This window comes from Acanthochromis polyacanthus, chromosome 5 (assembly GCF_021347895.1).
Source record: "Acanthochromis polyacanthus isolate Apoly-LR-REF ecotype Palm Island chromosome 5, KAUST_Apoly_ChrSc, whole genome shotgun sequence".
Lineage (NCBI taxonomy): Eukaryota > Metazoa > Chordata > Actinopteri > Pomacentridae > Acanthochromis > Acanthochromis polyacanthus.
Window position 1 is genome coordinate 15502877 of NC_067117.1, and position 27516 is coordinate 15530392.

Here is a 27516-nt window from a genome sequence, read left to right on the forward strand (position 1 = left end):
AATAACAGCAAATATTTGTAAAATAATGACATTTTTATTTGACTTTAATACAGTAAAACAGTGCAATGTTTTGGTTCCACACTGTAAGAAAGTGTGACCAAAGTATTTGTAAAAATACAGATTATAAATGTGGACATTCTGCTTAGCTTGTGATTGTTTTGTTTTTTTAAGTCAACACGTAAATTCACACATTTCTGTGTGATTTTTGATGAATGCTCTCAAAACTGTGATATTTGTAAAATAAGAATTTTAAAAATATTTTACTTTTTTTCTTTTATGTTTACATTTTTTCTTCCAAATATCCACAAATATCAATAACCAAATATTAAAATACAGTAAAAAAATAGTGTAATTTTTAATGTCAGATGTTATAAAGAAAACAAATTAGTTTAAAAAATACAGGTCTTAGGTGTGGACTTTCTTTACCATCTGTCAGGGTGAAAAGAATTAATAATTTTTATCTCTGATTTTACTAGTCTGACGATACAGGGGAAATCTGTAAAATAACAGTAAAATGTTAAAAAAACAAAACAAATTCAAACTGTTTTCCTGTGATGAAGCATTAGACATGTTATATATTTTTAGACCTGATGATGGCGCAAAACAGAAAGTCGGGGGGGACGCCAAATCTGTATTTCATGACAATCCATCAAATATTGCCAGAGATTTAAGTCAAAACCACAAACCGCACGGCACGACTAAAGCTGCTCAGAAAAACATAAATATCTGTTTACAGTTTTATGTCAATCCAGACCGCAAGACAAATTAACTGGCAAACAATATCGCTTCACAAGATAAAACTGCCACTGAATGGAAGGTTGCTGTGTACGACTCATAATTTTTCCTTATTTAATGGAAAAGCCCATGTTTGTCATTGATAGCGAAAGAGCGAACGCTGAGAAGCTGCTGAGGGAGGAGAGAGGAATAAGAGGAGGAGCTGGGAAACAGATGCTGGCGCAGCAGTACAACATGTCAGCTACCATCCCTCCCTCATCACAGCTCCTCCTCTTCTCTGCCTCTCTTACTTTTGGTCCCTCATAATCTTTGCCCACTAACTCGCCGCACAGAGAGGATCGAGAGTCGAACACAGCAGGTTTTCCATCAAATCATGGGATAGTGACAGCACTTTTCTCTCAGGGGTTTCTGCTCGGATGTGGAATATGACTGTGGCGCTCTGTGTACACTTTTCCTCTCATCTGTGGGGATTACAGCAGGAATAGACTGTGTGCTTGTGTATGTGTATGTTCAGCACTATGCCTGATTCTGAAGGTTCTGAGTGCAGCAGCAGAAGTGGATCAGCATGAGAGGTGGTCACCACCAGCGAGGTTGTGGGTGTCAGCACCTGTTCAGAAAACTACTCAGCAAATGTGGCTGCTGCTATGTCCGAGTCAGAGGTACGTAGATGCTCTGCTCATTGACAGGACATTTAACGTAGTCGTTCCCTCACTGTGGGATTAGAGCAATGCACAATTAATAGGCATTTGTTTTCACTTAGGTTGTTTTCCTGGTTTCCTAAAAGTGTTGCTAATGTTAATTTCATCACTTAGGTGTAATGTTTCATAACGTTCGGAGATGCATTCACAGTCTAACAAGTCTCTCAAAGCCAGATACATACTGTATAAGTTGTAAAATAAAGTCCACTCAATCTCCGAATAGTAAAAATAAGAACTTATTTGAAGAGTAGCAGTTGGTGCCTGCTTTCAGCACCACAGAGGTTTGTTTTTCTGTTCTTTGTATGGCAGTAAACATCAAGGAAGTTTTGTTTTTTTTCTGATCTTAGAGTTAGAATAATTCACTTTTATGATTGTATGCTGCCACGCTTCGATGACAGCAAGAGCAGCATGCATTCCTCTGTCTATATTCTAATTTACACATGATCCATGATGAGGATGAAGATACACAAAAATAGCACTACATGGCAAAAATAACATTTGGAGACCCCCCCAAAATTCACAAATCACATTTTCAGGGTAACTCATGGTTCATTAATAGAAGCCAGGTTGTCAGCCTGGTTACAGAATCTCTTCAATAATATGACAGTGAAGACTGAATCATGGAAATACAAGAATCAGTGAGTCACTGTCCCGACATTCTTTTCCTTAAAAAAAAACTTTTAACACGCACGCACGCCCGCATGCACACACGCACACACCTTCCATTAGTCTTTTCTGTGTTTCCAGGAAGCCAGAAACAAGATTTATGAGGCACATAACAGAGCAGTGAGATGGAGGTATTAGTTTACATTAGCAACACGTTTTGTCTTCTCGTTAAAGTCGAAGTCCTGACAAATTTTCCACTTTCTTCTTTAACTCAGTGCAAACTGTCATTGCTTTTATCTGTAGTTTTGAAAAATCAACTACATTTCTTGGTTTCACTTTCTATATTCTATGGTGAATAAATATTCACTGCAGCAGTTACTATAAGAAGTTGAAACATCCCAATTTTATCACAGTTAAACAACTGTCTGAGTACAGAAAAAAGTGAAAAAGTCATCATGACGTGTTGTTATCTATATCCGTAAAACTCCCCTCAAACATAAATTTTCAACTTTATAGCTGTAATATCTGCTGTCAGAAAACATGTGCAGAAATGACTCACATGTCTGAGCCTTGTGGCCCGTCCACTCACTCAGGGTCTCCAGCTGAGTTTAACCCACAAAGGTCAAGAGCTCTTGGGAACTGGTGTTCCTTAAAAGCAATTAAAAGTATAAATATTAAATAAACAATGTTTGATTTTGAAGAAAAAAAAACATCCTTATCTAAACATATGAACTAAGCAGCACTGCATACTGTGCTCAAATGTTTGAGTTAGTACTAATGTACAAATGTTAGAGTAAATGAAATGAGCTGTTTTTACATCTGAAGCACATCTGGTTTCACTGTGGCTCTCAGTATGCTGCTTACTGCTGCAGCAGCCTCTAAAAAACATTAAAAAATTTAGCTGGTTAACGCAACCTTGGTGTTTTTAGTTTAACTGATTCTAAATTATGAGAAAAGATATTAAATCACACACATCTAGAGAATATCAAGGGTAACACGATCTACTCCAGGGCTTTCATTGTGATACAGACAGAAGTGGTTGTGTCTGTCAGCTTTCAAGGAGTGTTTGAACTTCCAGTTAGTGTTCTTTTTTTTTAGTGTTTGAATGTGATAATACTTTATTTATTGAGACAAGACTCTACTAATAACAGTTGGAAACTACCTGATTGGAGAGTAAAGGAAAAGCAAGGGTGGCTAGCCAACAGGGGGTGCTAGGATGCAACCCTCCCAATTTAAAAGAACCTAATTATTATTGAAAATATTATTTGTGCACTGCAACATGTAGAGCGCTGTATATAGGGCTGCCAGTGACAGCTATTCCTCCATTTATTATTCAGTTCAATTTGTGAATTAATGTAAGGGATTAATTTTCCTCCAAAAGGCAATCGAATCAACAAATAAAAACAAAAATACCACCAGTAACACTGGCAAAGTTTATTATTATTAATTTCTACTAACAAAAGTAAAAGGTTCAGTCTGTATGTGTTTGACTTTGATGGGAGTTTTTCATTTGATGTACAGCTGAATTCTGAGCACAGCCCTCGTCGATGTCACTGTTATTAAATGAAGATTTTAGTGGTGCAAAGCAGCAGCTTGGAAGAGATCTGTTAAAGAAATTATTAACTGTGGGCTAAAATAACCACAGAATTGACATGAATCTCAAATCATATAGACTTAATAAGCTGGTGCCTCCCAACCGGAACAAAAAATATCTCAATGTGAAGTGTTTTATTGGGAATTTCACTGTATTAAAATACAGTATATTTGAGCACAGAGAGCAGGAGAGAAGTAAACAGAATGGTTTGTGTTTTGTGTACAGTTTACAAACCATCTTTTTGTTCTGTGATAATGTGAAGTGCTACCATACTTTTGAAGCCTTGGGTCTTCTGAAAGTTTACTGTGATTCAGACTTTACCTTTTTGTAAAATTGCAGTGCTGAACTAACTGCAGCTGACCAGTGACTGGAGACAAAAACAACTGATGACATGATGCAACAATTATGTAGCGATACTGAAGAAAGACATTTGATATAATACAACTGAAGGTAAAACAGCACAACATAGTTTTGCTTTAATATAAAAAAATGCAGTATTTTTGTAATAACATTAAATATGCTGATGTATTTTCAGCATCTGCATCATCAAACATTCTGACTAAAATTAAAAATGTAATAAAGGGAATGCTGCAGTGCTTTCCAGTTTGTTTTTAGTTTTCAAATAGCTCTCCTTGGGTCAATAAAAACATCTTACAATTAGGACAACAGTGTAACCAGGCGCTAAATGAAATTATCCACATCGCTGTGTAAAATTAGCCAATCAGCATCCTCGGTATTATAGTCACACATCATCACTGACAATAATGAAAACAGGGACCAAAGATTCAGAACTTCTAATATATCTAAAACACTGTCAAAAGGTAGAACATGGACTGTTAGGAGCCTGAAATATATCTGATTTTTGATGCATACCATTATCAGAACACATTCTGTCAATCAAAGTTTGAGTTCTTCACCTGTTATTCTTTACACACGATATGAACTTCTCCATTTCACACTTAATTGGCAGATATCATTAAATTATATGTATCAAGATTATTGCAGAATTTCAGTCAGTTGTTTTAACAAGATTACTGTTAAATGCAAAACTGTATTTTTTTAATCGTCATGGAGTGTTTGTACTAAGCATTCTGTGCATTTGTGGTTGTGGAAATACTTAAACTTTTTCACCTGTTGGCATTAAACATGTATCATATTTGGTACAACAGTTATGATAATTTGACTTCATTTATTGGCATTCGTTCCTGAGAATAGTTGGATATGACACAAACCCACCTAAGAGGCTTTTCACCAGCTGCCACTGAGGAAAAATGTATTTAACTTTATACTTCGCTTCAGGATTGACAGAGGGCCAAAACATGAGGTTTATGGAGTTGTATACAACAAACCTTTGATAAAATGATGAAGGCTGTAGCTCATAGCCTTCATCATTTATCCCTTTGTTCCTGCTTCAGCATTGTTGTCACTCTTCTCTCACTGGTTGCATTTTCGGCTGCTGTCCTGTGCAGAAAATGATTTCTCTAATACTGCCACACTGCTGCAGAGCAAAGGCAGCTGTAAACATGCACACATGGGCACATACATAGACACACAGTCATGTCCTATTACTGCCCCGACCCTTAAATCCTCTGCTGTTCCAGTTGTTCTGGCAGTGATTACAGGGCTGCTCCTCTCTGAGCTGCACCGACAGACCCTGCAAATAGACATGTGAAATGTGAAAATGAAAGCAGCCTCGTGTTTGAATGTCTTGCTTTCTCACCTTTGTTCATGAAGCTAAAAAGAACATCTCTGGCACGTCTCCTCAGGATACTCATCTGCTGTGTGATGCTATGTCAGTATTGGTGTTATAGAAGGTGTTTTTCCCTACGGTTCTAAAAATAACCGTTTTGTCTGTATGTGGATCTATGGATGGTTTTGCTTTGTGTTGATAGAGTCACAGTCAAGATGCCAATGTCTCTCTCTCTTTTTTAGTTTGTCTCTTTTTTCCTACCTTTTCTATTTCTGTGGTTGCCGGAAAAGCATTGCTGGAAAGCCTTTCCTTTCATTTCCAAGCGTTGTTCGTGTTTTTCTTTGCAGGTTTTTCTAGTTCTCTGATCTCCCTCCCCTGAAGACTTCCTTCTCTTTCATTCTGTGATCTCTCATGGAGTTCTTCATTTCATTTGGCACACTGTCCGAGCACTATTTATAAAGACAGAGGAACACCTCCAGATAAAGTATGTCTGGGAAACGTGCTTGGAAATCGACTTAAAGTCCTGCCAGAAATCCATTTCATTACACAGGCATCAGTCCGGGTCTGAAACTGCCATGACTAACAGTGTATTAGCCAAACAGTATGCATGAAATCATCACTGCCAGTATGTGAACAAGTGAACTTGATGACTAACAAGCACAAAAGTGTTTCACAGCTTCCACCGATATTACACCTTTATGCTTGGTGGTTGTGTTTTTGACTTGAATGATAAGCCACGCTTTTATTTATTTATTTATTTATTTTAATTAAAGTACCGGTAAATAAGAAATGATTGTTTTGTATCAAAAACTGCTGGGTGACTTGCAGAGTCGACTAAGCTGTAGATAGCAGGTAGCAGCAGTATGATAAACTGTTAACACAGGCAAAAATGAAACTCCTGAAGGTGCCTCTGTCCTTGCAAGGCGCTGTTTGCAGCATTTAAAGTAATGGTGTATGGGGATTTTCTTTTATAGAAAATAATACAAAAAATCATTCCTGGGGTAGTTTAGACATTGTCGTCTCACAGTTTGTTCGGTAAAACTGCTTTATTCTTTACAAAGCTTTCAGTTCTGTCTGCAGCACATGTAGCAGAGTACATGTCACAGCTGAGGAGACAATGTTGTGTAGTCAAGTTTTGTCTGCATTGTTTGTGACATTCATTGCTCAAATGTTAATGAACAATGACCCCATCAACTAACATTTATAAAAAAAATATTGGCCGATATACTGGTATCAGAATTTTATTCTCCCCAAAATCGGTTTTGGCTCCAAAATTCCAACATCGTTCATCCTCTAGTATTAGTATTAGACATTCCCAGGTTTTACTCAACAATATTAATCATTCTCATTTTGCCTCATTATTGACATTTGAAGTGCTACAAAACTGTTTGTTTGCATAGAATGCAGCAAATTACGTTGTGAAATTGTGAGTCGTAGGCAACGTTCATGTCTTTGCTGCACTTCGTGTTTAGTTTTACTGTGATTTTTATTTCCTCCATAGGATATGTAAATTTCACAACACAAAATTTAGACACTCAAATAAATTAGGGGCCAGTGAACAAGGCTTTTGGACATAGCCAGTGTCTGTATAGGTGCTTAGTTGGTTCACAGGGAGATCAACTGATCTGATCAGATCCTCTTTTAACTTGTCGCTCCATTTTGCATTATCCAACTCTTTTCCTAAAGCAGCTGTATAGAAGCCTCACAGTAACATTTCATACATTTCATACCTGCATGTTCACTTCTCTCTCTAGTTGGGGACTGAAACAACTCATCAGTTTAATGTGGAGCAGGGAAGATGACATATTTACATCTGTGTGTGTGTGTGTGTGTGTGTGTGTGTGTGTGTGTGTGTGTGTGTGTGTGTGTGTGTGTGTGTGTGTGTGTGTGTGTGTGTGTGTGTGTGTGTGTGTGTGTGTGTGTGTGTGTGTGTGTGTGTGTGTGTGCGCGCTTTTACTGCTATTAATCTGTCACTCTGCTGGATAGATGAAGTGCACTGCAACATTCCTCTGCAGTGAGGGGATGCAGACAATGCAGGAGTTGCTGATTTGTAGTTTGATGGTGACAGCGATGCGAGCTTGGACGCTTGGAGGTATTTTTACTTGACTGCATGAAGATAATTTTGATCCATCAGCTTGCACACGATATGAAGCACAAACACGAATCAGCTCCCTCACGTGACACACATACAGGCCTAGCGTGTAACATGTGCAAAGCTTTAATCATGCATTAGAATTGACATGCCATCATACTGCTTTAAGTGAGGCCCCAGCAGCATCTCAATCATTGTTACTGCTGTTGACCGTGACCATTTATGGGTTTAGCAGTTAACTGTATCCTGATTATCTACGAATGAGAGATGGAGCCTCAACAACACTTGCATAATGTAAAGTAGGTCATGGAAGCATTTCTCTCTCTCCCCCATTAGATCTGATCAGATATGTGCTTCCTCCCATGTCATATAACAACATATTATGACCAGAATCTGAGGAAAGATCTTCTTGTTTTGTGTATTAAATTATTAAATCTGCTTAATTTTGAGAGGGAGTTTTCTAATCTGTAAAGCTGTAAACTGTAGTTATATCATGGCTCAGTCATCCGGGTCACGTTAATCCTAAGAGTTCTTGAAGCTCTTGTAGTTATATATTATTAATCTCTCAGCTATACTAGGCATCAAAGTCTGCATGTTTCATGTGTTGTCATGCAGACAGCTGGATTGTGTTTCTCATGCATTAGTACTCTGATTAAGTGATGGTACTAATTACAAAGATTAATGTGAACTGCTGTAACAACCGGTTGCAAAAACAACGATTTTTCAGGGACGAATATAGCCAAAGAGAATAGATATGAACACTGTCATCATTAACAGCCTTTTTGTTTATCAAAAAATAACCACATAGCTAAAGACAATATGAGGGAATGGATTTATTTATAGTAGGAAAAATATGGCATTACAAAGTAACGGTAAAATAAACCATGTCGGATGATTATAATTTTCCTTGTGAATTTTCCTTGACTATGAACGACTGCATATGCACAGACAGACAGATTTTATCCTGCAATGTTTTATTGTTGGCCTTTTTATAATGTTTTTTTTTCATCTTTTTTAATGTTTTATCATTGCTCTTTTTTGTAAAACCCCTTGTATTTCTGGATTTGAAAGGTTCTATAGAAATCACGTTTACTATTATTAGTAGTACAGGGTGGGGAAGCAAAAATGTCCTGTCAAGTAAAAACAGCTATAAATGGGTATAACTTTTTTATTCTTTGGAATTTTGAACTCATTTCTTGAAGAACAGAAATTTAAAGCTTTCGGAACATGTTTATTCAATATGTCCTCCATCAGCTATGATGAAGGCCTCGATACAGCCTCTGAAAGAGGCACAGGCCCTCCTGATAGCCTCCTTGGGGGAGGCCTCCCATTCCCTGAGAATCCAGGGGGTTTAGATCAGGTGAGCTCAGGGGCCAAATGTCTTTGGGCCAGAAGTTCGCCATATTCTACTCACAGAACTTTTGGACCTTGATTGATGTGTGAGCAGGAGCCCCATCTTGCTGCCACACATAGTTGTTGTCAGGGTAGGTGGCCTTCAGCCAGGGCAAAACGATGTATCTCAGAACTTTGTAGTACACATCAGCCCCAATTTTCTGATCTGGCTTGAAGAAGTAGGGGGGCATCTTCTTGCCATCTGAGCCCAAGACTCCCAGGACCATCTGGAGATCTCTTGGTGCCCAAACTGGATTTTCTGGCATGCTGGATGCGGCGAATGGTCCTCTCACTAATGCCAACAATCTTGGCAATGTCCTTCTGAGGGATTTGAGCATCCAGGAGATCACAATCCCTATTGCCTCTTGCTTACGTTCTGCTTGCTCACTTCACAATGCACCAAGGTCTGATAAATACTAAAAAGATTGGTTAAAGGTAAGGAACTTTGATTTTAATTATTGTTTTGATTACCCTCACCGTTTGGGCAGGACATTCAAATTTGTCAATAGGACATTTTTGCTTCCCCACCCTGTAGTAGCAGTACTAGTAGTATTCAAAGGCACTCCACAACTGTACAGGCAAACTAATCCATTACATTAACAAGTTAGTTTCCGTCCTTGAATATCAAACTGTTCAGCCACGGTGTAGCACATTTTTCTGGCAGTGTTTGAGCTGCCAGCGCTCATCGCAGCAGACGGGATTACTGTTGGAGGGACTGACCCTTTGCTAATGTTTTGGTCCCATTTAGTGCCATCTCTTTCCAGCTGGGTGTTTTGTCTGAGCCACTGGGGTGGCAGAGAGAATCAGCCCCCTCCAAACCTTAATCCTTCCATCAATCTGTGTGTGGCAGAGAATTTGTGTTGCACATTAAACTACCTCCACAGCTGACAACTGAAAAATAGTCACAGAAAAGTGATAATTTATAGTTTAAATGTTCATTTTTCATAGTGAGTTTACACAAGTTAAATGTTTATCATAATTTAGCTGCCTTTAATGCCTGCATGCATACATACATGCATAGCAGCATGCACACTGCTGACCCTCCCTGCAGTCCGTATGGTGGTCCAGCTGCTGCTCCGTGAGAAAATGACACATGACATGACCTTTTCAAAGATACATGACAAGCTGACTGGCTCAGCTCAGCACTGATTTGAATGTCAGAATGAGAAAATGTTGATGTGTTTGCAGAAAAACTGGCAGAAAGGTGTACACACTACTCACTTCAACAGATGGTGAGGTGCTTGACAGTGTTAACGCATGACATGACCTTGATTAACAAAAAAAAAGGAAGAGGCAAAAACAAGATGACCAGATGGCTGGGTCTGCTCAGTTTTAAAGCATACGGTGTTTATATGTTTGCGTCTGGGTTTGTTATATTGCTTCTGCTCTTTTTTGGTTCACATAGTTGATGAGATGGTCAGTTGTTGGTAAAGCTGTTCTGACATTTTCGCTGTGAATTGTTTGGGGTATCTTTATCGAGTGACACATGACAGGAAATGATTCAGAAACACTGAATAGAGGGAGCTGGATGTGAATGTGAAACACGGTGGTTTACTGTGTGTGTTTTTGACAATGTTGGTTGGTAGGTTCATTACTGTGGTCCAAAGTGTAATATGCATTTGTTCAAGAAGATACTCATACAGTAGAAAGTTACATATACAAACTTAAAGGCATACTTACCGCCATTTGTGTTCTGTTGCATATACATAAACTGATCCTACAATCTCACATAGAGAAATCTATGGGATGGTTTGCCATTTTTTAATATTAATTCACGTTTCCTTTGAGATGAAACATAATAACCTTGGTGACGCGTAAACTGTTCTCTAGCACTATGATAAAGTCAAAAATTAGTTTTCTCTAGTAATTATGAAGGATACCTGATGACCAAATTGTGGCAGAATTGATGATGTCAATTGCACTTTTGTGAATCCAAGATGGCAGACATTGTAACCTGTACCTCAACATGTTACTATTGTCATTGGTGGCATGTGAGTATTACAGCTTTACAGAGATGCTGGCATGGCTGTAGATGCTTGTCAAGATTGTTTCTTAGCAAACAGCAGTGTCTTGCAGCTGTGTTATTTATTTTCCTCTCCTTCTTATTCATCAGTTATGAGTTTTTCTTTTAAAGAGGCCATATTATACTTTTTGGGTTTATTCCTTCTCATTAATGCGTTGTATAACTGCTTTTTGCTGCACACCACTGAAAACACTGTTCCTTAACCACCTTGAATGCGCCATTTGAAGTCCAGGCTTTTCTTACGTCTTTTATTTATGTCACTATGCAACACGTTTGCGTAGCGTCTACTTAGCGGCTAATTTGACATGTCTTCACTTTGCTTCTTCAGAATAGTTCCTCACTAGAGCTGCTTCTGCTAGGGCTACATCTCTCTGCCTTTATTCATACAACTGAAGTGACAGTACGCTAGTTCAATATTACAACATAAAACCACTTTGATCAGAGCAAACCTTAAAGAGCTAAAATGGAGTGTTTCAAACTGAAGGTGTGAAGAGGTGCTGCAGCAACGAACAGTATGATAAATGTCTTGTAAGCCCATTTTGATAGATACAGAAATAAAATTATAAACCTGTAAATAAACATAATATGGGCTCTTTAAATTCCACCTAGCTCTGGATAAATTTTCATGCCTTCAGCTTTTCTAAACTGGTTCATTATCTTTGGTTGTAAGATCGGCAAACTGTCCACCACTTCATCCATCCACCACTAGAAAGACACAAACCCAAATAACCCAGCTCACCTCCCTCCCTCCAAATCATCCCATTACAGAAATTAGTTTGTGTTGTTCACTGCACGTATGAAGCGCCAAACAATTAATTCAAATCAAGTCACAGTTTCTTGTCATTTTGCCAGACATACAGCCGCAGTGCCGGCAGAATGAAATGTGTTTCCGAGGGATCTCCTAATGCAAGAGGATATGACATTCAGCAATACAGTGCAATAAGAGAAAAGCAACAGAACATAGAATAAAATGCTAAAATACAACACATCAGTACCCACAGTATGAAAACCACATACAGATAAACAGATACTAAAAAGTTGTTAATTCGGCTATTGTTTTATTTGAATCCAGCCTACCTTAAATGTATGAACTTTTACTTTTACTTTTTCTGTATTTTGGTGTTCAGTTCAGATTTTCCTTGTCTCCGTTAAAATAAAAGGAGAACTAAGATTTAGCAGAAAGAAAAGCACATTATTTAGCATTTCACTGTTGATATGGTGTCTTATTTAATGGCTGTAAGAGGCCGTTTTGGCAAATAGCTGACCCAGATTTCCACTGGCTTCTTGAACGCTTATTATGATTACAGCTTACATAAATGTGCTGACAGGGAATAGTGGCTTCTGGAAAGAGTCCAAAATGACAAAATAGGGCTCCTGAACGATTCCACTTTGCTGTGATCAGCAAATGTTAATGTTGGGGTGATTAAAACGGTGTGGTTGAGGATTAGGCACCGGTTTCCATAGTCAAGAGACGTGAAGCTGGAAACAAGATGCAGCTGTGGCGTAAAACGGTGTCATCTCTGGTGCTGGTCCAGTTTAAGCTGCACAACGAGTTTAATGCAGATTTGACTGACTTGGAATCACTTAGTCCAAATCCACAAATTCAAATTTGTTTCATAAAAAGCTTCATTCACTATTAGTGTTATATAGGGGGAAAAAAATGTGTGCCTGATGAGTTGCAGCTAGGAGACACTGCAGTAGGTATAAAGTTTATAGTGTCATTATGGCCCAATGCAGGCTTTAGTCTGGTCCTCAGTGTGATGATTAAATGGAAAAAGTAACAGTAACTGACTACATTCCTACTCTAGTACTGCACGTGTAATGTACAAGTACAATGGTGTGAAAAATATACATAATTATACTTCTGCTTTCTGGGACAAACCTTGCAGAGTTTGTGTATTTGACACATAACTTACAGATTTATTCAGTTTTAAAATATATGACCATGAAAATTGTGAATTTACAGTAAGTTAAACTGCACTAAGATATTTTTAATTAATTGTACTTCAAAATGAGCTCCGTCTTGAAAAGTTACAACAATAAAACACTAGTTTCATGTAAATACCTTCATTATAGTTATGGTTTAATGATATCACACATAATTACACTGACAGAGGTCATTCTGCTACATAATGACTGCTTTTACCATTTTGCTGCTTCTACTTTAAAGCATTTTTTACTAAAATCTTGACTACAATATTGTAGTTTTCTCTGCTCTTAGTTTTAGTTAACCTCTTAGTAAGTCACTGTAAATTGTCAGTCAGAGGAAAACAAATCAGTAATCAATACTATATAAAAACAGGGATTTTTATAAATATGTGGTGTGATCTTTGGTTGTTGTTACGTCATTGTTGGTCTAACCAGCTTTTCTTTTGACAGTACACAACAAATATGTGCAAACTCTGAAGTTTTTCCTTGTATTTAGAGTCTTTTCTCATGAGAACAGCCCCATTTTTGGGTTTATAATGATTTAGGACCAGCAAGTACGGTAGCTGCAGCCACTAAAGTTACAGTTTCGGCTTGCAACAGGAAATTGAACAGCATTTTTGCAGAAATCTGTCTGCAACATCTGACCTCAGAGGATAGACCGCACAATTAGCTGATGTACTTTATCCCAATCCTTTCCCCCTCCTCATCTCTTTCGTTCTCTCTCTGCAGCAGAGTCATACTCTGTGGCGGGCAGTGACGGCAGTATCGGTCCATCAGTGGGCTCGGTGCCCCACCAGGCCTCGGGCAGCTCCAGCCCCTGCTCACACTCCTCATCTGGAGGAACACGGCACCCTGTCAGCGCCCTGAAGAAGTGGCTCACCAATCCTGTCCGCAAGCTGAGCTCCGATGCCAGAAGTGGAGCGGGAAAAACTGAGAAGCAGATGTTCAGCTCAGACGGGATGCAACCGCCATCACTCCTCTCCCAAAGTGAGGCTCAACAAAGGCCTCTGGAAATGCACGAGAACTACACCATCCTCCGCTCAGGAGACATGGTGAGACTTTAAGACAGATATATGAGCTTCATTTGCATTCCTGAGGAAACACATCTGATGTACGTGTCCCTAATGACTGTTTGACTGATCTTTGTGTGCAGGAGTGGAAAGACGGCCTCTTGAGTCCAGCAGCTCAGTCAGCTTCACAGCCGCCCTGTCAGAGCTACTTTTCTGACCTCTTGCAAGGAGGAGACAGACAGAGTCTGGTAATGTTCTGTTCTATCTTTACGCCATCAACGCAATCTGAAGGTCTTAATTTAAAGGCTCTTTTTTCTTTCTTTCAGCATATAAACTGCAGCTGACAGTGATTTTTTATTTTTTTTGGTTGTCTCAATTTCAGCAGTTTAACACCAGCAGTAACACTTTTAAAATGAATTTCTATCACTTAGGGGCCAAAAATAGAACTGGATTAAAGGTGGATTAAAGCCTCTCAGAGACACGACAAAAAGATTCAATAAATGTTTCATTTGCATGCACTGAACATTTGGCAGTCTCAGTTACAGAGTGTGCTGTTATGATGATATATGACAGCGGTTAGAAACCAGCGGGCCGCAGACTAATACCAGGCCAAGGAACATTCTGTACCAGGCTGCAAGAAAACTATATGATGGAACAAAAACACTGAATAGCACTTAAACTTTATAGCCTATTTCTGTGCTAAATACCTGAACAGGACACTCAGCTCACAATCGTCCTTTCTTCAATCTGTGTAAGCTGTCTCTCTATTCCTGCAGTTTTACTTAATATGTGTGAAGCTTCTTTGGAAAACAGTAAAAATGTTTTAATATCTTAATATTTCTGCTAGAGTGCTTAAACTTTTCAGGGTGCAAGAAAAATGAGGAGACCACATGTAAAACACATGTTTTCCTGTAATAATCTCAAATGATAAGAACACATAATTAAATTAGTAGAGGAAATATAAGTCAAATTCACTCCAGTCAAATTCCAGTTTCAGCTCCTTTAAGTCTTTCATTGGAGCCTCTTTCATCATTAAGCTCTTTCGTAATGCAGCGCTCATAGCTAATAATGAATGAATGAAACACACACAAATACACTTAAATATCAAGACACCTCGCCTTCAGGCTGCCGAGTATAATCACCCACACGTCCCTTTGGGTCCTGCTTAGTTGTATTCGCATGTGAAAAGGCTCTTATTTGCACACATCATTTGACTTTCATCTGTTGTGCCAAGAAAGGACATTTTTTTCTGCATTTTTCATGTACATGCACACAAATAAGCACACACGACTTCTTGCAGTAACCCTACACTGTACTGAGTAATCTCTGACAGGGAGTGGAGTGGAATCAATCCTGTGAGCTTTTGTAGATAACATCTGGAAGCAATCAACTAGTCGTGCAGTCTGTAACAGGCTGACACGGGGTCAGGGTTGGGGGTGAGGAGTGCATGCCAGAATTAGAAGAAGGGGCCTGAAGGCAAGGTGAGAAACAGGCCTGTGGATGTTGGACGATTCTACACTGACGACAGAGTCAAGTTTCATAAGCTTTACATAAGAGATGTGCAGATTTTTTTAATCCCTTCACCCATTAAGTACAAAGACTTTCCTCATTTTCAGTCAAATGGACCACGTTTTTCCAAGGACACCTGCAGTTTTATATTTGTTTTCATTTCTAAACCTTTTTTCTTTTGCTGTCAGAGTCAGTGTAAACAGTTTTGGTGTCACTGTTAAAGGAATAGTTCAACATTTTCGGCAAATATGTTATTTGCCTTCTTGCTGAGTGTTAGATAAGAAGATCAATATCACTCTTAAGTGTGTATATTGAATGCAACTGTACAATCAGCAGCCCGTTGTCTGCATTAAAACTAGACATCAGCAAAGGTAACAAATCCTCCTCTCAGCATTTCTGCACTTCACTAATTAACACATGATATTGGTTGTGTTTAATCTATGTATACATAAAAGTGTAAAAACAATGGGATGATGAGTTCAAGATTATTTTTAAAGAAATTATCGCTTTGTAAAATGGCAAATATACATTTTTACACTGAGGTTTTAACACCTACTGAGTTGACAGACAGCTTTGCTAATTGTTTGTGCACAATTGTGGTAACTAGATACTTATTTTTTTAGGTATGAGAGTGTTACTGATTGCAAATATCAATTGTTGCTCCCAAAAAACTCGTCCTTTAGCCTCCTTTTAGCTGATGAGAACTCACTATAGGACAGAAAATGAGGTATTTAGAAGCAGAACAAAACTAAACTCGTACGTTCTTATGGATCATCACTGGAGGGTCAGATGAAGTTTGAATCGCTCTCGGACTGTTTTCATAGGAAATTTGTCTGCCGTGTGAGAACATGAGCAGCTAACTCAGGGCGCTTGAGAGAGAGAGTACAAAAAGATAAACAGAAAGTGCATATTTGACCCACAAATATGAACTGATTCTGCAGCAGGATTAAGGATCTGGTGCACCGAGGCAGAGGACAAAATGTGTTGAGACTACAGTATGTCAAGAGGATTACAGTCAAATTCACATTAGATTATACTGCTTTTAGGTGAGGAGGGATGTTTTTTTAATATAACAACCCTCTGTGCTTTCTCTCGTTACCTAGATCTCTGTTACATGACTTGTCAAACTTCTCATTTATAACTGTGCTCTCTGTCAAGCAGTCTCCTCAGAAACATGTTAACAAAAGGCTTGTTGCTGTCAGGTTACTTAGAAATTCCCTACTGATGCTGAATGGGTCAGGAGATGCTGTCCAGTTTTATACACAGGAACAGCAGGGGAATCTAAGAGTCTTGACAGGACATTTTCTCTCAGTTTTTGGACAAATAAAGTTGAGTAAAAACTGCCATATTTGATTCTGAACAAAATACAAAGGAATAGAAATGTAAATGAGAGAAAAAATGGAGAGACTCAAGTGAAGTTCAAATACATCAAAACCGAACCATATCTGACTATAAAATGTCTGATTGAAGACTGTCAGTTAGCGTTTCACAGCCACACAGATTCAGACTCCTCTTACATAATATGTTCCAGCGATATTTACCAAAAACTGTGCTGTCTTGCTTCTGTGTTTAAGAGCCAAAAATCCAGCGTCTGCACTCTCCAGGGGGACGACAGCTGTCCGGTGACTGATGACTCGGCCAGCCAGTGGTCTGCTACAGTCGACAGCGAAGAAGAGAGAAACGTTGCCTTAGAGAAGAGCATGTAGGTGTTGATATCAACATTAAAGAGTTCAACAATCTTTGGAAAATACAATTTGTTACTTTCTTGCAGAGAGCTGATGAGAACATTGCGATCACACATCTGGTTAGCTCACCTTGAACACTGGAAACAGGAGAATGCAGACATCCAAGTTTAGCAAATTAGAGCTGTTTGTAGGAATATTTTTTTTAATCTGTGGGTAGATCCAGGCCAGCTCTTTCCACATTTTACACCTTTATACTAAGCAAGCTGTCTCCAAGCATCATATTATGAGAGTTCTATTAATCTTCTCATCTAACTCTCATTAAGCACTGTGAAACTGTTCTTTTAAAACAAACACACTGATGTTTATATTTTACCAAAATGTAAATTAGGCTTACATTTTCTTGTTTAATATTTTGTAATCTCTTTCTCTCTCAGATATGTCCTGACTGAGCTGATAGAGACAGAAAGGCTGTATGTTGAAGATCTTGGACTCATAGTTCAGGTACGTCTCCACTTGTCAAGTCACAGTGATTTATATAGAACATTTAAAACAACCGCCAAAGCTCCTCTCTGTAGAGGATTAAGACTCAGCTAACATAAAAATGAATGGAGGAAGTGACTAGCCTAGCCGCGCTAGACAACCCACGGCAACGAATTTAATTCTCTGCCAGGGTGGGTCTAGTTACCCTCCATAAAGCTCGAGACTGGATTCTCCTAAAACTGGCCGGACCAATCACCATGAAGTGTAGAGTCAGAAGGCGGGCGTAACGAAGTGACGACAGAGGCGCAACGATTCTGACAGAAACAACCAGCGCACAATAAACAGTTATCTTTCGACTCGGCTTTGGCCACAAGATTTGAAGCTAAAACTCAACTTGAAAGATAAACAAAGGACGGCATTTAAGTGTTTCATTGAGAAGAAAGACGTATTTGGACTTATGCCGACGGGATATGGTAAATCCTTAATATACCAGTTGGCTCCGCGGCTCCGCAGCTCCGCCGGTTGGGAAGCTAATGGGACTTAGCAAGCACATTGGGAAATGGGTACCAATAATAGCTAAATTAGAGTTATTATTCTAACCCTGTTATCCGTTTTGTCCATTTTCCAATTGTGCACAAAATCGGAAATCGGAAAAAAGATTTGTTATCCGTTTTTTCGTTTTGGGTCTGGAAACAAATATTGAAAAAAACGAGTCGTTATTTCGTTTTTTTGGTTTTGGTTTTATTTTGAAAAACGAATGAACGAATGATACACGGATTCTTAGCCACAATCCGCCGGTGCTCTCGAGGAACTCCGTCAGCCTATTCGTTGCGTTGATTGGTTGTATACCTACCCAATTGCTGCAGAGGGATTTGACAGACAACCTTTTAGCCCGCCTCCCTCCCTGTCGAGCTTCCCTAGACCCTTGTGCCGTCAGAAACATGGGTGTAGCATGGCTAGGCTAGGAAGTGACAAGAATCACAGAAAATTTGAGTATCGTTACATATGAAGACAACCATATGAACATAATAGCTGAAGTAAAGCATAGTGGTTTATTTAAAAAAAAAAGATAGAAGTTTAAAAGCTGAGGAATTAAAGAGAAAAATCAGGCAGCTGATCAATACAGGGGCAAGAAAAAGATATTAAAAGTGGACGATATTAGGGCAGCTTTAGGAAGCAATGGGGAAAACTTTGATTTGACATTTCTAATCTAATGTGAATGGGTGAGCTTGGGATAGATGAGAAAGCTTTGAGATATCAGAAGGGGACTGAGATGAGCAAATGTGATGATGGCCTAAGTGGCCTAAGGAGGAAAACTGAATTCACATATCATGAATGTACTGTGGAGCTAAACTATTAAGAGCTTTGAAAACATATTAATAATAATATATATGTAATATAATAATAATTTTAAGCTCTGTTCTGTGTTTCACTGGAAACCAATCCAAACTGTCCAGAACTGAGCTGACATCCTTTTTTTTCTTTGTTGCATTTAAAAGCCTGTGAGCTGCTTTCTGAACTAACTAGTGATGTGATGTTAAACTGTGCCAGAGAGTCACAGCAGTCCAGCTGCAAGTTAATAACTGCATGTAAAACAGGTGCCAGGTCCTTTTGAGATACAATTTGGTGACGGTTCTGAGCTGATAATGCAGCTAATTTGTCATTTTTATACAGGTCACAAGAAAGATTCCTTCTTAAACTACAGTAACTGAATGATTTCAATGTGCTTCCATGTAGGAATGAGCTGTAGGATGTGATTAATATGAGTGTGACTGTGCAGGGCTACATGACCACTATGACCAGTCAGGGAGTTCCAGAGGACATGAGAGGGAAGGACAGGATTGTGTTTGGAAACATCCACCAGATCTACGACTGGCATAAAGAGTGAGTCTCTTCTATCTTTTTCCATCTCTGCTCCTCTGAATTTGTACAACCCGTATTTTTCCTGAGCTTCTTGTGTTTCATGTTGGTTCAGCATGTGTCATGCTCCCTGTCGCTGTTTGCTTCCTGCCTCTGAGTGCTTTTTATATTTGACTGGATGGCTGTTTCTGCCTGACCTCCTCTGCTTCGTGTCACACAGTTATTTCCTGGGAGAGCTGGAGAAATGTGTGGGTGATCCAGACAGCCTGGCCCAGCTCTTCATTAAACATGTGAGTCTAAAGATCAGTGAATGTGGACGACAAGTTTCTTTTTTTCATCTCTCTGCGTGTTTTCAGTTTCAATCATCTCAGCCCCCCGTGGTGTACAGTCTTGGCCTGCTGCCTGGCAGATGTGTTTTCATGTTGTAGATCAGTTCTCTGCAGGTGCAGCTGCAGAATAAAAAGTAATCACTGTACTTTGACTAAAGAGCTCTCAAAGGTCTCAAAAGCTCTCAATCAGCGCTAAAGATGCTCCGCAGAGACCCTGCTGTGTGTGAAAATGAACTGGATCTGCAGCTCTCACAGCTCTATACAAAGTATTCATCTCTTATTTAGCTGTTTTACTCTGAACTTGGGAAAAAGCAGATTGTTTGATCTCAAAGTAAAGACAGGTTTTGAACCATCATAAAGCACATAACAACTGACAAACTGTAACTTTTATTGAGACACTTCTCATACAGATTCTGTGCTGTAAAACATCAAAACGTTGAAAAACTCAAAGGGTGTTTTTTTTTTTTAAATTGGGGCTGTACAGTTGTGTCTTAGTATGCAGCAGGAAAGTAAACTAGCACAGAAAAATGGGGAAAATATTTTGACTGGCACAGCTTTTCCAGCTTAGCTTTTAATTCTACTTCCTTTAACATGTCTAATTAAGCCACTGCTAATTGAACAGTTTGTTCTCAGCCACTGGAACTATTTAATTTTTGCACTGATATTAAAAACTCTGGAGGGGAAAAGGAACACAACAAAACTGAAAGGAAACTAAGGCAGTTCAGATATTTCGTTTCCTCTCCCATTCTTCACATATGAACACATTGTTTAGAGTATTTTTTTAGGAGTGTTGTCTCTTTTAAACTTCCAGGAACGACGTCTTCACATGTATGTCGTTTACTGCCAGAACAAACCCAAGTCAGAGCACATCGTCTCTGAGTACATCGACACCTACTTTGAGGTGAGAGCCTGACTTTGTCCTCTCTTTTTCACCAGAGCTCACTTGTTTTTATCCTGAAACACTCCTGCTTTCCTGCCAAGCGTCTTTCTGTATACTTGTCTGAGCACTTTTCCTTCCTTTTGTGTCTTTGCAGGATCTCAGGCAGCAGCTGGGTCACCGGCTGCAGCTCAATGATCTGCTTATCAAACCTGTTCAGAGGATCATGAAGTATCAGCTACTGCTGAAGGTTTGCTGCTTAAAATGACTCCGTATTCACATGCATGGCACTGCTGCATGTTAATGTCATTTTTACATGATTTGCACGGGATGGAGGGACCTGAGCGGTTAGAGGAGCCCAGGAGGCTTCAATAGGCCGACCATGTGGTTTATTGTTTCATTGTTGCGGCATTAGCGGGAACAGTGTGTGGTGGTTGCCAAGTCGATCACCTCGTGACCTCTGTGCCTCAAAACAAACTCACTACATTGTATATACTACTGTGGATGCAAACACGAAAAGCTAAAATGACGAGAAAATCAGAAAACTGGAACATTATCAGTGTAAAAAGGGAAGAAATAAATGAAAATAAAACCCTGAGGAAGAAAATAGTGTACGTTACTATTTAGTGGCAAAGCCTCATCAGGTTTTTGGGCATTCATTTCATTATGTTGTGGTTGTCCTTTGCGTTATATAGTCTTCCGTTTTTTTAAAAATTCAAAACGATTTATTCCTTCCTCATCGAAAATCTATCAAAAGTTAAATAAACCTCTTTCTGACATTGTCAGGACTTCCTGAAGTACTACAGCAAAGCTGGGAGGGACGTTGAGGAGCTGCAGGTACGAGCTCATTCTGAAAAGGAAATGCTTTTACATTTTATCTGTGCATCAGAGTCTTGCTTTTCACGTTTGTTGATCTGTTTTGGTCCATCAGAAAGCGGTGGAGGTGATGTGTTTCGTGCCAAAACGCTGTAATGATATGATGAATGTGGGAAGGCTCCAGGGTTTTGAGGTATGATGCTGCATTTTCTGAAAACTTTTTAGGAATTCGTTATCTCAGATGAGATGTGCATCCAGGGTGACATGCCTTCTTTGACGATGTTTGTGTCGCTATTTCAGGGGAAAATCACAGCTCAGGGGAAGCTGCTGCAGCAGGATACCTTCTCTGTCAGCGAGCAGGAAAGTGGCATCCTGTCCAGGCCGAGAGAGAGGAGGGTTTTCCTCTTTGAGCAGCTGGTCATCTTCAGTGAGCCGATTGACAAGAAAAAAGGCTTCTCTCTGCCAGGATACACCTTTAAAAACAGCATCAAGGTAAGAGTACAATTAGATGTTATTTACAGCTTTGGTGTAGAGATTTTTCTTAATGTTTAGCTCTTATTGCTCTGCAGGTGAGCTGTCTGGGTGTGGAGGAGCAGTCTGAGGAGGACCTGTGCTGTCTGGTTCTGACCTCTCGGGGGACTGACGGCAGTGTGATGCGCTTCATCATGAATGCATCGTCTCCGGAAATACAGCAAGCTTGGCGCGATGACGTGGTCCAGATTTTAGAGACTCAGAGGAACTTCCTTAATGGTACCAGAGCTCAGCTTCTCTTCACGGAAACTCTAGATGTAGTAGTTTGGTGCGTCTGAGTAATAAATTTTTCTGTCCGCCGCAGCCCTTCAGTCCCCAATAGAATACCAACGCAGAGAAGGCAAGTCGCACAGCTTGGGCAGAAACATGAAGTCTCCAACTGCACCAGCATCCGGCCTGCGACCTCACTCCTCAGCATCCATGGACAGACGTCAGCCGCCCTGCCTGCTGTCCTACAACAACTCCCTGCCCTCTCTGCATTCGTCCAAACGCAGCCTGGCTTCAAACGTGGTGCGAGTACAGCAACATCACATCCGTATACACCGATCAGACAAAACATTATGACCACCTGCCTAACATTGTTCATGCTGCTAAAACTCCTCTGATCCAGTGGGGCATGGACACGGGATGTCTGGGGATGTCATGTGGCACTAGGATGATGGCTATGGGTGCTGTAGGTTGGAGAATGGGACCTGTCGAGATCAGGCTTATCCTGGAGCATCCCACAGATGCTCAGTAAGATTTGATTCTGGGGAGTGTGGAACCCAGGTGAACAGCTTAGCTCTGTTTTGTTCCCGGTGCCACTCCTGAGCAGTTTTTTTGGTGTGTCAAGGTGCATTATCCAGCTGAGGGTGACAACTGGCATCATGGAGTTCTGTTACCATGAATTGTGGGGAGTTGTAATGTTTATGTGGGTGGTACATGTCAGATATCCACATAAATGTCAGTTCTCAAGATTTCCCAGCAGAACGTTGCATTATAACAAGCTGATCGATGTTACTCACTTATCCTGTCAGTGTTCATAATGTTGTGGCTGATTGCTGTATAAACACGTATCTCTTTTTCTTCCCACCCCACCTTCATTGATTTCTCCGTCTGTTTTCAGGTTTCTAACCCCAGTGACGTGATACCTCAAGCAGCTCGTCCTTCACTTTCCTCCCACCAGCAGCTCAGTTTGAGAGCAGAGGTGAAACACGACCGCGACTCGTCCAACGGCCTCCCGCCGCCCTGCAGCCATCACACCCTCAAGGTACATCCGTCCTCTGTTACAGAGCAGGGAGAAGAGTAAACACTAAAGTAGAAGTAACAACATCACAATTTAACTCAATTACATACCGCTTGGGGCATCTTGCAATGCAGAGAGTTTGGGATGCACCATCTGAAATGTCTACTACAATCCAATGCAGTGCGCTTGAATCCTGTTTTGCTTTTGGTGCTTACATCATTAAAAAATATTGTTGTTGGAGACTCTCTGACACTCAGGATACTCTGGGACAATCCACGGAACAGAACAGCAGATTCACAGGCATTATTTAGTTTCAGCAAAACCTGTTTTCTCAGAAATAGAGGTTGCTTTAAATGTTGTTCCATTTCACTTTCTTTTTTTGTTGATTTTTTTGTCCAAACTGAATGTTTCCCAAACAACTTACCAGCAGTTAGAAATAGTTTTCCTGACCTCCAGTGGTTGAACCTTCTACCCAGCTGCTTCTCTGTTACATTTCATTTGTAAAAATACCAGTAGTGCAGCAGTGACATTTATCAGCTTACTTGTGATCATTATTCACTTTGCCACTGCAACACCTACAGCGCACACACACTGACTGGGTTTTAAACATTGTAGTTCAGATTAGTGGAGCTAATATCTGTGTGTCAGAGGCTGTTTTGTTGTCATGGGCACTGGTGATGAGAGGAAATGAGTCTCTGGTTGCCTTTGTCAAATATCCTGTTGTTCTTTCTGCGTTCATTTACAAACCTGCTCGACTAAACCTGCAGGTGATGTCGTTCAGTCATCCAGTTTGTGGAAAGTCTACGGTTTGACCTGCACTTTTATCTCATTCGTTCAGACTTCCAGCAGCAGGAGGAGGAAATGGTTTGATCACGGTGCTCTTCTTGGACGTGCCGATTTGGCATGACTCCACAAAGTTGTTCTTGTCCTCTTGGCTCCTACTTTGTGTTGTTGGATCAGCAGTGATTCTATTGTCCTTCAGGTGCACAAGAGCACAGACAAGTTTCCTATGTACCCAAAAATCTCTTCTTACTTTTTTCTGGTGCTTGTCAGATTTTTCTGTCTCTGGACAACAGACATTTACATGTAACAGCTTGAATTATTATAATCTAATAAATAATAATATTTCAAACTTTAACCTAACAGGCTTCATCTCAGCATAACAAAAAATGTAAAAGTTATACAACCCTTTTAAAGCCGTGTGTAACAATAATAAAGACAAAAAAAAAAAAACTTGCCAAAATGTTATTTACTTATTATGTTCAGCCCCACATAATGTGAGGACTTTGCTGCTTTTAATACTTTCTCACCTGGACTGAAAATGCCTGTTATTGACATTTTTTAAAAGCCTCAAACGGAGCCAAGAGAAGATGCAGAAGTTGAGTTTCTTCTCAGATCGCTTGAATTACAATGTGCTAAAAAGAAGAGATTTATTTATTTTAGCATTTTATTTCAAAGCAGTCATTACTTAAAGCTGTAGTTATTTTTGTCTTGGGCCTGTGCTGGTTTTCATGCGAACCCGGTTTTGTCTTACAGAATGACATTTGGATTTCACAGTTATTTTCCTGATTTATATCCTGAGTTATTTTCCATTTAATTTTTGTCCATCCAGAGAACTAGAACTGGGTTCTCTGAAAAGTCTTTAAAAATCAGAAGGTGTTGCGCATCTTCCTGAAACTTACAAGTAAAAAAAAACAACAACAACAACCCATTGTATTCCTTGTTTCCTCTCAGGGTGTCTCTGCCAGTTTCCAGGCGATCACCTTCTACGACATCAGGACGTATTCAGCACATCAACTGCACAACTTAGATCAGCTGAAGGAGAGCGAGCAGTAGAAACCTGCAGTGACGCATGAACTCACTTTGCCCCTCTGGAGCTGAAGCGCCTCGACTGAGTGTGAGTGCTCCGTCAGCATGGTCAGAGCCACATTGTCTCACATTTCCTTTCAGTACGGTTGTGGTGCAGGCTAATCTGGACCGGATCGTGTACGTCATAGTGGTGTGATTGTGTTCATTTGAGTGTGTGGATATCCTGCGTGTGCACATACATGCACATTATTTACAGATGGTGGTAATGGAGATGAAATGTGTGACCATATGGTTTAAAATCACCACAGAGACTCTGCTTCATGTTGTATTGTTATAAATTTCTTACTCTTTCCACTGAAAATCCCTCGATGGATATTTTTGTAATGTATAATATTTTTCATAAATGATCGATTCCACTTTATTTCCCAGAGAACTGAGATCTCATTCCCTTTATGTAGCCATAACTCTCTGTCCTCAAAGAACTGTCATAACCTTGACACCGGTGACTGATTGTTTATTTCAGTTTCACTCTGAGTTCTGGATCCATAATGTGTATCTGTGCTTTCCCTACAGATTAGCAAATCGCTGTGTTTTCCGTTCGGTGGGCTATTTTAACCCTGCCATTGTCACTGTTATCTGGACTGAACACATTTGGAAACTCACACAAAGCACGTGTCAAAATCAAGGAGAAAGAGGAAAAAGGGAACAAAGATAAAACAGGTGCTCATCTGTCACTGTCGTCTTGAATGTAAATAATTTTTGTGTGGAATCATATCAATGAAACTTGTGCTGTCCTGATAAACACATAGAATTAAAGAGAAATGCTGTTCAGGCATTTATCATTTTTCCTGAAAATCCTTCATAAAATAATTTGCAGTTGCAGCACGAAACACAAACCTCATGTGCGTTTCTCTGTCATTTATGTATTATAAGATACTATTGTAGTTTTACTGTAGTTGTTCTACATCTCTTTGTCATCACTTTGCGTCTTTTTATGCTTCTTTTGTTGACTTCCAAACAACAAATGTGATTTGAAACGCAGGCTCTGGCCCTGGTGCCCATGGGGCCGCAGTCTGGTAGATCAGTTCATTAATCCAGCCATGTTCCCAGTGTATTGTATGTATAAATAGACCCATGAAAACATGAACCCTGGAGGATATGAATACTGTTAAGACTGATTGCCCATTTACTGAGGGGTCCATTTGTGCAGCGTGGAACAATTTAACATGTTACAGGAAACCATGAAAATGTCCGCCATGGAAAAAGAAACAATCTACCATCTCTCACTGAGAGAGATTTTCTGTCACTGACTTTTCTATACATTAGCTTTCTTAGCTAATGTGTCATCTTAATATACATCATATTCTACTGGCTTGTCCTAAATTGTCCTCGTTCAGTAGGTTTTCTCATCTGGAATTTTTTATTTATGTGGAAAAATGTCATCTGATTTGTCTGATGACATTTTTTTCCAGATTGTTTTCTAAAAATGTAATGAAAATTCCCTTAAATCTTATCTTGGCAATAGAGTCAATTCAGGATGTGTGGGTGTGCAGCACCCTCTAGTGGAGGAAGAAGCTCATTATTATGAACTTGTACCCTCATGTGCCAATCTCAAATAGTTTTTATTTTTATTGTATATATTTGGGTGAATTCCATTTTAAGTATCAGGTAAGTTGGTACTGTTATTTTTGAGATTACCAGGTAGGTTTTGACACAAAACAAAACCTTTATTTACAGTTTATTATTTACAGGAGTCGAAGGCTGTCTTGCTGAAGTATCAGGTGTTAACTCTCACTACTGTCTGTTGTTCTTCACCTCTGAAAATAAGATCTGCAGCACGTCAACACTTCAGGATAAAGACCTCCTGAAACCCCTTCACTTCCCTGCAGCACACAGAGCCTGTTTGTCCTGCAGCCAGCTGACTGTGTGACACATCCAGTCCCAAAGGCCCATTGTTCATTTACACTGCGCTTTAGTGAAAGGGAGGTCACACTATGCATTTACACAAACACAGCCTCAATTAACATCTTTTACAACTTATTTGCTCCCTTACACCTTCAATATGTCACCCTCAGTGTGCTGCTCAAAATAAGCACAATGCTGTAAATGCTGCAAACTTTAAATATTCTATAAACGTACTTTTGATTTCTTAACTTTTTTTTTGTTGTTGTTGTTTTGCATATGCAGAATATGACAGAGAATCACAATGTCTCAGTGACTAGTTCTGTTTTCAGAGTATGTATTTTTTGAAGAAATTTGTATTCTGAGAGCTTTTTTTAAAGACAGATTAAAGTAGATAGACAGACGAAGACACAGTACATAAAAAAGTCTCCACCCCCTTTGGAAGTTTTCTCCTTTTATTGCTTTTCAACAGTGAATCATGTTTAATTTAATATAGCTTTACTTCACAATTAAAGTCTCTGTCAAGTCAAAGTGAAAACATATTTTGGCAAAATAATGTCACTATAAACTGGAAAATAAGTGATCACAGTGATTGGAGTGTTCTTTTTTCCTTGTGATGTAGTTGTAGGCAGGAGGACTGATTCACCTTCACATACAGGTGCTTTTATTTGACAGTATCCTGAGACACATTCACTGCCCTCAGAAAATCTCTACTTCACTAATT

At 39.5% G+C, this 27516-nt stretch overlaps 1 protein-coding gene across 1 annotated transcript; it reads left to right on the forward strand.

The window, feature by feature from the left end:
• The first annotated feature begins 1015 nt into the window (after positions 1-1015).
• Positions 1016-25745, forward strand: arhgef25b (Rho guanine nucleotide exchange factor (GEF) 25b). The gene is made up of 16 exons (XM_022191099.2): positions 1016-1394; positions 13489-13811; positions 13913-14017; positions 16853-16980; positions 17398-17464; positions 19224-19327; positions 19524-19593; positions 20444-20533; positions 20667-20759; positions 21296-21346; positions 21441-21518; positions 21626-21817; positions 21895-22075; positions 22161-22366; positions 22962-23105; positions 24816-25745. The coding sequence occupies exons 1-16, from the start codon at positions 1301-1303 to the stop codon at positions 24915-24917; spliced, it is 2028 nt and encodes a 675-aa protein (XP_022046791.2). The 5' UTR covers positions 1016-1300; the 3' UTR covers positions 24918-25745.
• The last annotated feature ends 1771 nt before the right edge of the window (positions 25746-27516 follow it).